Here is a 12,959-nt window from a genome sequence, read left to right as displayed (position 1 = left end):
CATTCCCTCTTGGACAGTGTTTGTCACCATGACGTCTGTCTCCGCAGGTGTTCCAGATGGACACTGGTCACTACCTCTGCAGGAACAAGTACTACGGGCGTGGCCTGTCAATCGAAGGCTTCCGCCAAGCACTCTATCAGTACATGCATAATGGAAATGGCTTGAGGCGGGACCTCTTTGAGCCGATCCTGAATAAGCTTCGCAGCCTGAAGGCGGTGCTGGAGAGACAAGCGTCTTATCGCTTCTACTCATCTTCACTGCTCATCATCTATGAGGGAAAGGTGAGGCAAAAATGAAAACACTGCATCAGTCTTTTTCTGTTGCCAGTGTGGATTACAAGGTATTAATTCCTTAGTAAGCTCCCTTTACACGACTAAGACATCCCGGGCCAGACCTGTTGGACAGAAAGCCCAGCTGTAGACCACCATAACCCAAGCAGCAAGAAGATTTGACTACAATGTGTTGTTTAATCCATAGCAGGGACAAAACATTATCACAAGGCATGCTTATAATAATATTTAGAAGGGAAACAAATAGGAGTCAATCCCAAAAATGATGACTTTGGGATAATGTTCTTAAAGGGAACTGGAATTGTGCAGGGATTGTAAAATATAAGTAGATGTTACAACATGTATGTTTGTGCTTCTTTTGCATTACTCGTTACTATTTGAAGCACATTTTGTATTTGCACAGAAAAAAGAATTTGCTGAAAAGTGATAGCTGCTGTATTTTCAGCGTTATGTCTACAGATTGTTCTCGAAGCACCAGGAACCACCTAATAATTATTGTTGATAATTGACTCAGTTTTATACCAGAAATTGCATGAAGTCAATTTGCATTCATTTAAATTCATTCACTTATTCACGTGATACAAAGTCTAGCTTGTGGCCGGGGTGTTGTTTTTACCACGGTTGGCTAATCTGGTCCTCATTTAACTTCCATCACATTGGAAATATTTGTTCTGCTTTTTCATGCAGATCCCCTGCTTCTCTGATCAAAAGATTGAACTCATTGCTAGTTTTCCCTTCCTCTTTTATTTACAACTGAAGGAAATACTCTGGAAATATTTGTTTACTCATTATTCCAGTTTATTGTCTTGTTGTTATGTCTTTTCAAGCTGCAATTATAATTGTGTGCTCACGTGTATCCAAACCAACTTTTAAGCCAAAGTGAGTACACATGATAGCTCATAACTGCTTACTGAGTTCTTGCAAATTAGTAGGTAAGGTTAGTGGTTAATTTAAAGGTATTTTATGTCATTTGAGGGTTTTTTTTCTTGCTATTTCCAGTATTCTTTAGGAGATCCTCTTATTAGTTTTTTTGTTGTTTTTTTTTTTGGGGGGGGGGGTTAAATTTTTCAAGACAATTCCTATACTTTTTAACAGTCATTTTGAAAATTGTATTAACCGTTCAGTTGACATTGAGAGTTCAACAAATTGGCACAGGATTGTCTTAAGAAAATATGTTTATCATATCACTCTTGTGTGTTTCTTACAGAGACCTGAGGGTCCTTCAGTCCAGGGCTCAGGGCAGCACGCGACCTGGCCAATGAACCCTGTGACCCCAGCGGAACCTCACTGTGCCCCGGCTTCCATCGCACCTCCAGGCCCCGAGTCTCCCTATGAAACAGCCCCAGGTCAGAAGGGGGACCCAGGCTCGATGTCTTCTCAGGGACCTGGACTGATCGCTCCACCCTCCCAGCATTCTCCTCCACAGGCCCCTCTCACCAAATCAGACTGTCACTCCTTCCCCCTGCCTGTACCCCATCCAGACTCCACTGTCACTGGTCAAAACCCTTTCCCTCCTCCTCTTGCGCCCCCACAGCCTCCCCTTGTTGACGTTCGTATGATTGACTTTGCCCACTCCACCTTCAAGGGTTTCCGCGGAGACACAGCTGTACATGATGGGCCGGATCGGGGCTATGTGTTTGGACTGGAGAGCTTGGTCCGAATCCTGGAGAGTTTGCGAGATGACAACCTGCCATAACCACACACACACACACACACGCACACACACACACACACACACACACACACACACACTCAGGTACAAACACACACGCACGCATACACACACAGATACACACCAATTCATACATGCACAGAGTTTGTTGTCAGTTAGTTTAGGTGGCACAGTCAGAGCAGGTCACGCCCCAGTGTTCTCAGGAGCAAAGATGCCTTGGCAGTAAATATGGAACAGGCTTCTATTGAACATCACCATGGCAACATGAGCTATCAACAGTTGAGTAGTTACTATAGCAACAACCAGAGGATGGGACAGTTGAGCTGTAACTCTAAACTTCTATGAACCTTTTGTCTGCCCTGCACATATCTACGTACACACACACACACAGACACACACACACACACACACACACACATACACTGTATTCTTATGAGGACCCTCATTTACATGAAGCATTCCCAAACCCTTAACCCCAAACAATTACCAACACTACTGAATGACCATGATCAGCTGTTTTGGTCACACGCACACACACACACACACACACATACACATACATGCACATGCACACTGAAATCCCCACTCCTCTTTACTCCTCTACAGAGACTAAATCTGGACAGGTGATCTGAAGATTTTAAGCGTTACCTTGGAAACGCACCCTGAAACACATCCAAATACATCCAAGCATCTGTTAAAAGCAATAGATAGTGGTAACAGGCAGCATGTTATTTTTTGTTGTTTGTTATTTTGCTGGGGTGCTGAGGGCAGCCGCATCACCCACCGGGAGGTCATGACAAGGTGCAACAGAAACTGACAATGTAGATGTAGGTTTTACGGAGAGATTATAGAAGATATCTAAAATGCTATTATTAAGCCCATTGTTTGGGCTGGATTAAAACGTGTTGGTAGTGTGTGTCCTGAAAAAAAATTCTCTGGGTTACTATGTAATTCGGAAGCATAAGGGTCACTTTCCAAAAATTGGTCTGTGGTCTCGTGATCATAGAAAGGATAAATCTGGTGATATTCTATGCTCCTTTAAACAAATCCCATGAAAAGACCAAAACCAAATATATCCAAATGACTATTTATTGACATAAATTTTTTTCTCTCTCCAAAGCCTGATAAAACAGTCCCTTATTGTCCAAATCTAAGGAAGAACCAGGGCACGCCTTCCTATTTTTCCATGAACGTGCTCCTTGCAGCATACTGTAATGCAGTTCCCTCAAATGCAGTATTTCTTATACGGCTTAGAATTGCTGTTTCCGTTTTGTTTGTTTTCTTTTTCTTAATTTAAACAACATATTTTTGGATCTTATTTTTCCACAGTATATATGTTTTTTTTTCCTTTATTTAGTAGCTGTGGATGAATGGGGACAACATGCTTCATGTTGAGCACCTAAAAGGCCTATAAGTATTAGAAACAACAAAATAAACGTCCACAAAGCCTGTTCACGTTGGACATTTTCAAATGGGATTTGTTGTCATAGACAAAAATATTAGAATACCAGCAGGCTTTGGCTTTGGTTGAAGAAAGATATTTTTTTGACAAAGTTTATATGTGTGATACAGATCACAGTGAGGCAAAGTGTGCGAACCGTGAACCACAAACTTGAAGACTGGCAGAGTTAAACCGGGACAATGATTAGAATCAAAGTCACCTCGAGTCACTGAAAGTTGATTAAGGATTATGAAATGTTGCTCGACCCCACTTTAAATGTGTCATGACACATCAAATCAATTATTAGCCGGTGTCCCACTCAAAACATCCGTTTTATCGCACTTGATTGGCGCACACACCCCAAAAGCTGGTTCAATCACATTTGTCCATTTATTCTTCTGTTAATGAGTTCTAGAGTCCAACCGCGACACAGCATCGCCCCTTGCTGGTCAGCACCAGGAACTCAACCCCAGGAGCGGAATTAAAAGAGAGCAGATATTGATATTGTATTTTTGGTTTATCTTGGTGATAATTTATTTTTTTATCGAACCTTTATCCATTTATGTGGATAAATGTTTTGTCTTTTACAAGTCTCCCCTACAAATGTAAAGTAAGTAATTAACTGCTCATCGGCTGAAAGTGTGGTATTTCAGGAGAATAATAAGCAGTATTATTTCAGGTAACTAATGTCTGTGTTATTTTCTGTGGACTCAACTCCAGCTTAACACTGATTGGGTTTATACGAACCAGGTAGTGTTTTTCACTGAGCCCAACATCTACCATATGGAAGCTCTTCAAAATGTGTGTTGTAATGGACAGCGTGAGTTTTTTTAGTTTTGTTTCACTCCACCTTCCAAGATGTTCAAAAAAAAAAAAACTGCATGAACATTAAAAACCTCCTGTATGGGTGAGTTTTCCACCAGATTGTCATACATTCTTGTAATAGTCATTGCTAAGTCTGAAGCGCCGAAGGTCTGTGTGTCTCCTCTGGTAATGGTATGTATTCATGAATATTATCCACCTCAACTGATCAGAATTATTTAGTTGCATTTAGTTGCATTTTCTACAACTGACACCATCCCGACTGTTTACAACAGTCAAAGTTCGTGAGATTAAATCTTTCCAGAAGCTTTTGGTCTTATGTTATGATTATTAGCGAAACAAACACTTGTTGTTTATGCGTTACAGGCCAATGGTGTGTTTATTTTTATTCACGAGTCTCCAAATAAAGGTGACCTCCACCCCTGTTTCGAGGGGTTTAAGCTTATAAAGGTTTGAATCCACACATAGTCTTATCCACATCTCTTGAACATTTCATCTCATCAATTTTGAAATCTTACCCTTTGCGATACTTTCTTTTTCTTTCTTAAGTTTGTATGATTGTTAAAACTGCAAGTTTTCAGTGATGTATACTGGATTTTGGGGGGGACATTTTCTCGCAAAAACAACGAGCGATGATCTGAATCCGTGTTCTGAAAGTCTAAAAGATGGCAAAAGATGAAAAACACTGATTTCACTGAAAATCATTGAAAATCACTGAAAATCATTGAAAATTTCATTGAAAATCTTATAAACTTCTTAACAATGCACATCAAAATCAACACACTTAGCTGGGAATAACACAATTGATCTTTCATCTAAATTTGTATTAGAATAAAGACAAGTAATTGATGTTTCTTTGCTAAATTTGATTTTAAAATGCAGTTTATAATGAATATAAACAATGAAATATACAACATACATTTTCAAATAAACATCTGTTTTCCTTTCTGAAGATCGTTACATGAGGAGGTCAATATGTAAAACAATAGCAACCGAAGAGATTATTTTGATTTAATCTGGCTGATGGAAACTGTTGGGCTTCTGAAGGAGCCTCATGGATTAGAAAGTGCCTTTAGAAAGTGAATTTTAACTGTTGGTTTTTGTTTGTACAAGGTATTTGTTGTTTTTTTTTTTTTAGTCTGCCTCACCCTGTACTGTTGCTCTGGTGGCTGTTAAGGTCATATTCCCGGTACAAAACATAATCCTTGAGTCGTCCCGGTAACGGCAGGAAGCTCATGAAGACAGGTGATCGGAGGCGAAGACGTCCAAGACAACGACGAATCCGTAGACGACACAGGTGCTGCAGACAGCGTACATTCTCTGGAAATCAGTAGGAAATAAGCTTAAATGATATCAATCAGTTTGTAAAATAACATCTGTGATTTAAACCATGCCTTTACAAAGATAATAATTGTGCCACCAACACTTTCAATTTGACTCGACATGCATTAAAACATCGTTTCACCGTATTGTTATTGTATACAGTAGGATATTCTAATATTATTTTTGTGTGGCAGAGACAAACCAAACTGAAGGAACGCGGTGTTTCAAAGAGAAAGAAATGCCGTCGGAATCGTGGATAAACAAGCTCGTCAGCGGTTGTGTGCCGTATGATGCCACTGACCTTGCAGCTTGCAGATTTCCAGCCACTGCTGCTGCTCCATTATGACTGACTTCAATTTCCCACACAAGGTCACGTGATCCACATAGTCCAGCATTACTCGAACGACATGACCGGACAGATGCTTCAGCCAGGTGACGGAGATCACCTCACAGAACTGCCGACACACGCAGTCTACGTAAGAATTTCTCACTTTCTTTTGTTCCTTTTGAGAAAACGGCACGGTCAGGTGTGTTTGTTACCATGGTGTCTTTGATCACGGTGTTGGTCCAACCCTCGTAGTCCTCTGGAACGTGGGAGCTGTTGCCATAGGGACAGTCGAAGCAGCGCTCCACATCATAACCATAGTTACACAGCATCCGGAGGACCACCTGTCATGCACAACAGGCCTCATTTAACGCCACCGGGAAAAGTCTGTGACATGTGACGGTACATGTGTCGGTACCGGACCTCGTCTTTGAGCGCGTACTGCAGGGCCGACGGGAAGTGAGTAGTATTGATTCTGGAGTAATAGTTAACGTTGGCTCCGTATCTCAGCAACAACTTGATTAACTCGTAGTTGCCCAAGCGCAGCGCAACCTGAAAGACATGGTTATTGTGCTGTCTCTCTTGATGTTGAGCTTTCATTCACTGTTTGTTTTTCTTTATGAACATTTCACGCCCAAAACTTTGTATCAGTGTACGTAGTGTTTTAAGGAATGATTTTCTAAAATTTCAGATGAACAGATTACTCTTAATAATTCAATTTAATTCATGAATGATAATTTTTCATGAATAAATCTCACACCTAATAATGAAGATTGGCTTAGTGATTTTTCTCTTAAATTTATAAATAAATTCATAAATAAGACACAGTAGCTGAAATGCTCAATACAAACATTTAAACAGAACATTATAGGGGCGACGGTGTAAAAATTGACAGATTTTATCCTCCCAAGGAGCAGCTGGAATGCTCACCTGCAGACATTTGACAGGGTCCTGGTTGGGCATGGCTCCAGCCTCTAGCAGCAGCCTGACTGAGGGGAGATCATTATTGGAAACAGCAAAATAGAGCGCTGACTTCCTCTCGTCATCATAGCTGCGGCGAACCCAAGGGTGGAGCATGTAGTTTGGGTCGTAACCTGCATCCAGCAAGGCCTGATGGGGAAATGTAGTTATTTTTTAAATAGCTGCCCCTCATATAGCGGCGTGATAAAACTTAAAAGAAAATGATGTTTTTGTTTGATTATTGGTCTCTCCTTTTTGGAAAATGTTCCTAATCTAAAGGTTTGTTTTTTTGTTAAATGCCTCATAATCTTTAACATTTACATAGATTTTCTAATGAAGCCTCATAAAGAACAAAGAAAATATGATTTTTTTTTTATTTTCATCATTGTTATTATTAGTTGTAGTAATAGTGATGCTTTTGTTTCATGTTTTCATGTATTTTTACATTTTTCATTTTAAATCTCACGCTCAATAATAAAATGCAAACCTTGATGCAGTGTGTGTGTCCTCCTGCTGCAGCTGAATGTAAAGGACTCATCCCACTGTCATTCACCTCTGTCATAGAGGTTACTGGGAGAAGCAGCTGTAAAGCTCTGAGGAACACACACACACACACACACACACACAGAGTTTACCTCATCAACCAGTGTACTTTTGTTAATACCTTTCTATTGATACCCATCACTGTTTTCTTGCTTTTGCTCCAAGTGATGTACATCTTTTAAAGTTCACATTATTTATGACCGCTACTTTGGTCTGTAAAATAGATCATGTAATCATCAGATTACAGTTACTCCTCAGTTGTCCCATTTGCAATTGTAATCCGTAACAGTTAATTTTGGTGAATTAACTTCCTCCGAAGTGTTTTTTTGTTGTTTTATTAAAACATCAAGTTGCAATTCTTGTATTATTCAAAATGTTTTTAACTTTTCTGTAGTGCGTGTACTAATTCGCATATTGAGACAAATGTTAGCTCGGAAGTCGGAAGGCCAAATCCATGATGCAACTTGTCGTTTACTGGTTTTAGTTTTTACCTGGAAATGTTTAATCAACGATTCGTGTATTCTCTCTTGGTGGGCTATGTTGCAAGGTGAGTAACACAAATATAATTTACAAAATCATCGGTGTTTGGAGTAATTAAGTAAGTGAATTTTCAACAAAAAAACGCAATGATTTTTTTTGAGTGCTGATGATCAGTTGTATCGGTAACGGTCTTCATTTTTTTAGTGTTTACGTTTTTAATAATCAAAAATGAGATAGTGACAAATGAATCAAGAACAGTCTCATTGTCTTTCTAAATCTTCCCTATAGAACGTGAAAAAAAAAAAAATTAAACGAAAAGCATTCCTCACACGCCCTCACTCCAATACTATAAAACTATTGACCCCTTGCAGGACAGAGTGGACAGGGACAGTTACTGCAGGTGTCCCCTGTGGGCCATGCGGTGGACGGGCAGGTGTCCGGTGTGTTTTGCAACATTTGCGTCTGCGCCAAATTCCAGCAGGAGCCCGATGACTGCTGGATCTCCAGACGAAGAAGCCTCGTACAGGACGGATGCCTCGTCCTGTGCTTGAGACAGGACGTCCGCTCCTGGAAGACATAAGGCATGCTGAGAAGACTCCAAAATCAGTACCATTCTATGTCCTATTTTACTGTTTGTGTAGGAAATGTTTTTAAGCAATATAAAATTATGACGGCTGATTGTTTTGGTTTCCATGCCGATTCATATTGAGCTTAAAAAACCACAACAGTTCAGTTAAATAACAGTAACATAATGCTAAGATCATCTGAATAGTCGCGTTCCCCCATGTCTTCCAGGGTTTCCCTCGGGTTCTACATTTGATTCCAACAATCTGAAAACATGCAATAGGTTTACTTCATTCATTTATTATCTTTATGGCTTATCCTGTGGGTGACGGTGGGGGGGGTATCCCAGCAGTCGATGGGTGAGAGCTACATCCTGGACCAGTCTCCAGTCAATCACAATATAGAGACATCCAAACATTCACGCCTTCATTAACTCTCTGGGGAAATTTTAGGTCATCTACTGCATGTTTATGGACTATGGGATAAAAATGGTTGAGCCGGAAAGAAAACCATGCTGACATGGAGAGAACGTACAAACTCCACACAGAAAAGGCCCCTTGTTGGAATCAAACCAGGACACGAACAAATTCGCTGCAAGACTCGAATAAACCCAGACTTGCGATTGATTTTCTATCTCCGTAAGCGGCCATAAGAATATAAAATGTATATCTTCTGTCTTGAAGCAAGTCATTAAGAGACCCGCCAATTTTACACCCATTGCACCTTTTATTTAGTCATTCAAATACCAAGTTAACAAGTAGAGATATTTAAAAATACAATGAGAGTACAGACAGAAAGCACAAGTCAAAAAGAAGAGTACAAACTGGGTGTCCTGCACAGAACACCTATGGGGTTTTTAAAACAGCTCTGTATTTTCAGATACCCACCTTTCCTCAGCAGAATCTCCACCACCTCCAGGTGGCCTGCCTGCGCCGCCAGAGCCAGAGGTGTGAGGCCGTAATTGCTCCGGGGGTCCGGTTGTGCCCCGGCCTCCAGCAGCAGGGTCACCAGCTCTACGCGGCCCAGCCACGAGGCCTCGTGAAGGGGCCGACGACCGTGGCAGCCCTGCTGGTTCACCCTCGAGCCCCGTAAGAGCAGCAGCCGCACCAGGTCCGTACAGCCTGAACGAATCGCTGTAGACGCAGACACAAATGTTGCAGGCCCGCGCTTCGTGCAGCTTTGGAAGATTGACGTTCAAAATCAGACTTATTCGAGTAGAAAGTCATCATATGCCATATGTGAAAGGTGTAAGAGTAATTAAGAAAGAGGATCGTAGGAATTGAATTAGTGTTGTTCCATTTTTGCTTTACCAACAGTCAATGTGATGGTCTGATGTACAAAGAGAAGTATCGAAAGTTGGTAGATACGATATATTTTTTATAAAAAAGGATTGTAACAATTAACTCAAATTTGGGACCAAACAAGCCGTGTTTGTCTTTCATAGATTTAAGAGCGTTTTTCTTTCTTCTTTCTACTTCTCAAGGACATGCAAGCACCTTGCAAAGTACGGGCCAGAATATGTTCTTAGTTTAAAAAATTCAATATAAAAAACTGAAAGCAATTATTAAACTTCATTTTTTGTCCCATACATTTCAGTTGGGATTAGTCTTGCATCCTTTTCTTTAAAGATACCTTAGTTATAGGCCAGTTTTGGGGGGGTTTAAAGCACTCTCAGCTGTAGTAAGGTGTTATTTTTGCATGAAATAAATTCTTACAAATGATTTGCTTTGACTATTATTCATTTTCTAACAGGCAGGAAGAGGCGACAAGTTGGTGAATGGTTCCCTGGTCATCTTACCTACAAACAGAGGTGAGTCCTGGTCCTGGTCCTGGGTATCTGGGTGGGCTCTGTGTTGCAGGAGGAAGGCTACGTTTTCCAACAGACCCCGTTCTGCTGCCAGGAAGAGAGGGGTCTCGCCTCGCTGTGTCTGATGATTCACAGAGTCTGGACCTGAGGCTGAGGACAACGCACTGTGTGGTCTCGTCCTGCATATTCGCGCTCATTCATTGCATTTAATCCGGAAATGTTGCAAAACAGGTATCCAGATATGTGGGAGAAGTAGAAGAGGGGCCCGTTGGTCGTGACGCCACAGAATATCTAATATCCAAACAGTGTGTAAATTACCAATTTATTGCTGATCTTTAGATTAGATACTGGAATAAATATACAGGACTGTCTCAGAAAATGTGAATATTGTGATAAAGTTCTTTATCTTCTGGGATGCAATTACAAAAACAAATATGTTTTGGGATTCATTACAAATCAACTGACATATTGCAAGCCTTTTATCATTTTAATATTGCTGATGATGGCTTACATCTTGAGGAAACTCAAAAATCCTATCTCAATATATTAGAATATCATAAAAAAGTACTTTTTGTTTAAAAAAAAAAATGTCGTACATTCTGGATTCATTACAAATCAACTGAAATATTGCAAGCCTTTTATTATTTTAATATTGCCGATTATGGCTTACATCCTAAGAAAACTCAAAAATCCTATCTCAAAATATTAGAATATCATGAAAAAGTAATTTTTGTTTTTTTAATTGCATTACAGAAGATAAAGAACTTTATCACAATATTCTAATTTTCCGAGACAGTCCTGTGAAGGACAAACATAAACACAAATACGCAGTAAAAGTCTATTTTAAAATCGTAGTTAGAGTCGTACAGACGTAAACACACACACACACACGCCGCTGAAGATTTTTAAGTCATTTTGTTTTGACTATTTGCTTATCTTATATTTCTACTTTTGTCTGTCAAGCTTTTGAGACAAGATTTGTGCTCAGTTGTGTTCAGTCTGGGAGTTAAATAGAACATTTAAAGGGTTGAGGAGCAGAATCAGTGGAAAGCAGATACAAACCCTGGAGTGTCAGCTCTAGGATGGTCTGATTTGTCTGGGTTGCTGCTTCATGGAGAGGAATCCAACCTTTGTCATCACTCTGCAAAAACAGTTTTTTTTCCCCAATGCCGAGTTGCTTCACAAGCTTCTCGTTACCTAGTCAAGTTGTAAATAAATAAGCATCACTATGCAGATGATTCTGAAGGGTCATCAACAAATCTGTCACACATCATCATCCCACCTTGTCGAATGGCAGTGAATAATGGATTGCTTGCGGAACTGCAAAGATACAAGATGATGACAATGTTAAGATCATTCCAGAAAACTTATCATAAAAGACAGCTGGCGTCTTCTGCTTTTAGCAAAATCATATTTGGAATGTGAGTGAAGAACTTAAATTTGAATGAATTAATTGATACATTTCAAATTTCTCCACATTTTTTTATTTGAAAAATACATCTGTTGTAATTATATTGCAAAAAAAATGTATGACATTCTAGATTAAAATCATGAAAGAATTTTTACCAGTTCTTCACTATCATTTATTTTATAAGACACTTTGTTTAATAACTTCTTTGTTTGTTTGCATCGCCCTATAACCTTACAATAAGACAAAATAAATGTTTACATTTCAGTTATAATTACGCCTGTAAATGTGCTTCAATTTGACTTTCAAAATAGTTAAAATATCAAACTGACCTTTTGCCTTCTGCATTCACAGGATCTCTGACGTCCACCCTCCGTCTGTTGCTATCTATCAAACTTTGTTCAATCATATACTGAGTAGCCGCATCCTCCTCATCCTCTTCATCATCCATCCCGAATCTGTCAAACTCCATGTTGTCTGCTCTGAAGGACCGAGAAATACAAAATTGCTGGGATGCTTCTTCAATGAATGGGTATGAAACCAGCAGCTCAATGTCAGTATTCGATCATACTGAATGATTCCGCACCTTCGGTGATATCAAACTGATGTTATTTTGACTTTGCATCATTTGCACGAATTCATAGATATACTACTTTCATCAACTATAGTGTTTTGATAGCAGGATATCGCTCGGTTATTTTCATTCTTTTTGAATACAAGTAAAATATATTCATCTGCATATCACGAGGGAGAGCTCAAGTGTAACGAGTGTCATATTTTGAAAATCTATTCCAGGCCACACAAACAGTACAACACTGATACCATATCTCACTTTTGTTTGTTTTTTTTTTTTTTTGTTTTTTTTTTAATTTTATTTTCAGCAGTTATCATTTCTTTTCATCTTATCTTCATCATCTAAACTTGTGAGAACATTAAGTAGTTAATTCATGCAGTCTTGCCAGCAGAGATCCTGGACCTCAGGCCTCATTTTCTACCGATTCTCAGTTGCTTTTCATACCCGAACCAAAACAAGAGTTCTAAAAGGGTTTAACCAGGTGTGTTCAAAGTAATCTCATTTATTTTTATAGTTATTTGCTTGTTTATTTATTTTTACCTTCAGATTAAAAGAGGAAATCCCAGCTTGTGCAGAGTTGTATGTTTATATTCCTGCTCTCTGCAGCTCCTGGATCCTTCTCGTGGTCTATAAACAGTAGAGTTCCTCTAGTTCCAAACATGGGGTTAAATAATAACCTATTCTAGTCCAAGTAAAATCTTATCAAAGTGCGCCGGTTTATTTAGTTTTGCGTTCACCCGTCACTGGCTA

General features: G+C 39.5%; 2 protein-coding genes across 4 annotated transcripts in view; one reads left to right on the top strand and one right to left on the bottom strand.

Annotated features, from left to right (window-relative positions):
* ip6k1 (inositol hexakisphosphate kinase 1) overlaps window positions 1-4,531 on the top strand; it is a 23,783-nt gene extending 19,252 nt beyond the window's left edge. For both annotated transcript variants that reach the window (XM_086150093.1, XM_086150094.1), the window contains exons 8-9: window positions 48-281; window positions 1,498-4,531. In XM_086150093.1, the coding sequence (XP_086006219.1) occupies window positions 48-281; window positions 1,498-1,986 (723 nt within the window). In that variant the 3' untranslated portion in view covers window positions 1,987-4,531. The remainder of the gene's footprint in view (window positions 1-47; window positions 282-1,497) is intronic.
* Window positions 1,646-12,959, bottom strand: asb14a (ankyrin repeat and SOCS box containing 14a). 2 transcript variants are annotated; one of them, XM_086150092.1, is made up of 13 exons: window positions 12,750-12,959; window positions 11,968-12,117; window positions 11,510-11,547; window positions 11,290-11,424; window positions 10,219-10,377; window positions 9,308-9,553; window positions 8,252-8,423; window positions 7,321-7,426; window positions 6,804-6,983; window positions 6,297-6,425; window positions 6,089-6,217; window positions 5,850-6,003; window positions 1,646-5,545 (listed from the first exon to the last, which is right to left on the bottom strand). In XM_086150092.1, exons 2-13 carry the CDS (start codon window positions 12,105-12,107, stop codon window positions 5,370-5,372), a joined length of 1,764 nt encoding a protein of 587 aa, XP_086006218.1. In that variant the 5' UTR covers window positions 12,108-12,117; window positions 12,750-12,959; the 3' UTR covers window positions 1,646-5,369. The 2 variants fall into 2 exon arrangements, with proteins under 2 accessions (XP_086006218.1, XP_086006216.1); XM_086150090.1 differs by having other exon boundaries at window positions 11,968-12,112.

Source organism: Fistularia commersonii, chromosome 7 (genome assembly GCF_037954325.1).
Source record: "Fistularia commersonii isolate RoL2024-O1a breed Wild chromosome 7, RoL_Fcom_v1.0, whole genome shotgun sequence".
NCBI lineage: Eukaryota > Metazoa > Chordata > Actinopteri > Syngnathiformes > Fistulariidae > Fistularia > Fistularia commersonii.
Note: the sequence above shows the minus strand (reverse complement) of the source record. Positions and strands in the feature narration are given on the sequence as shown.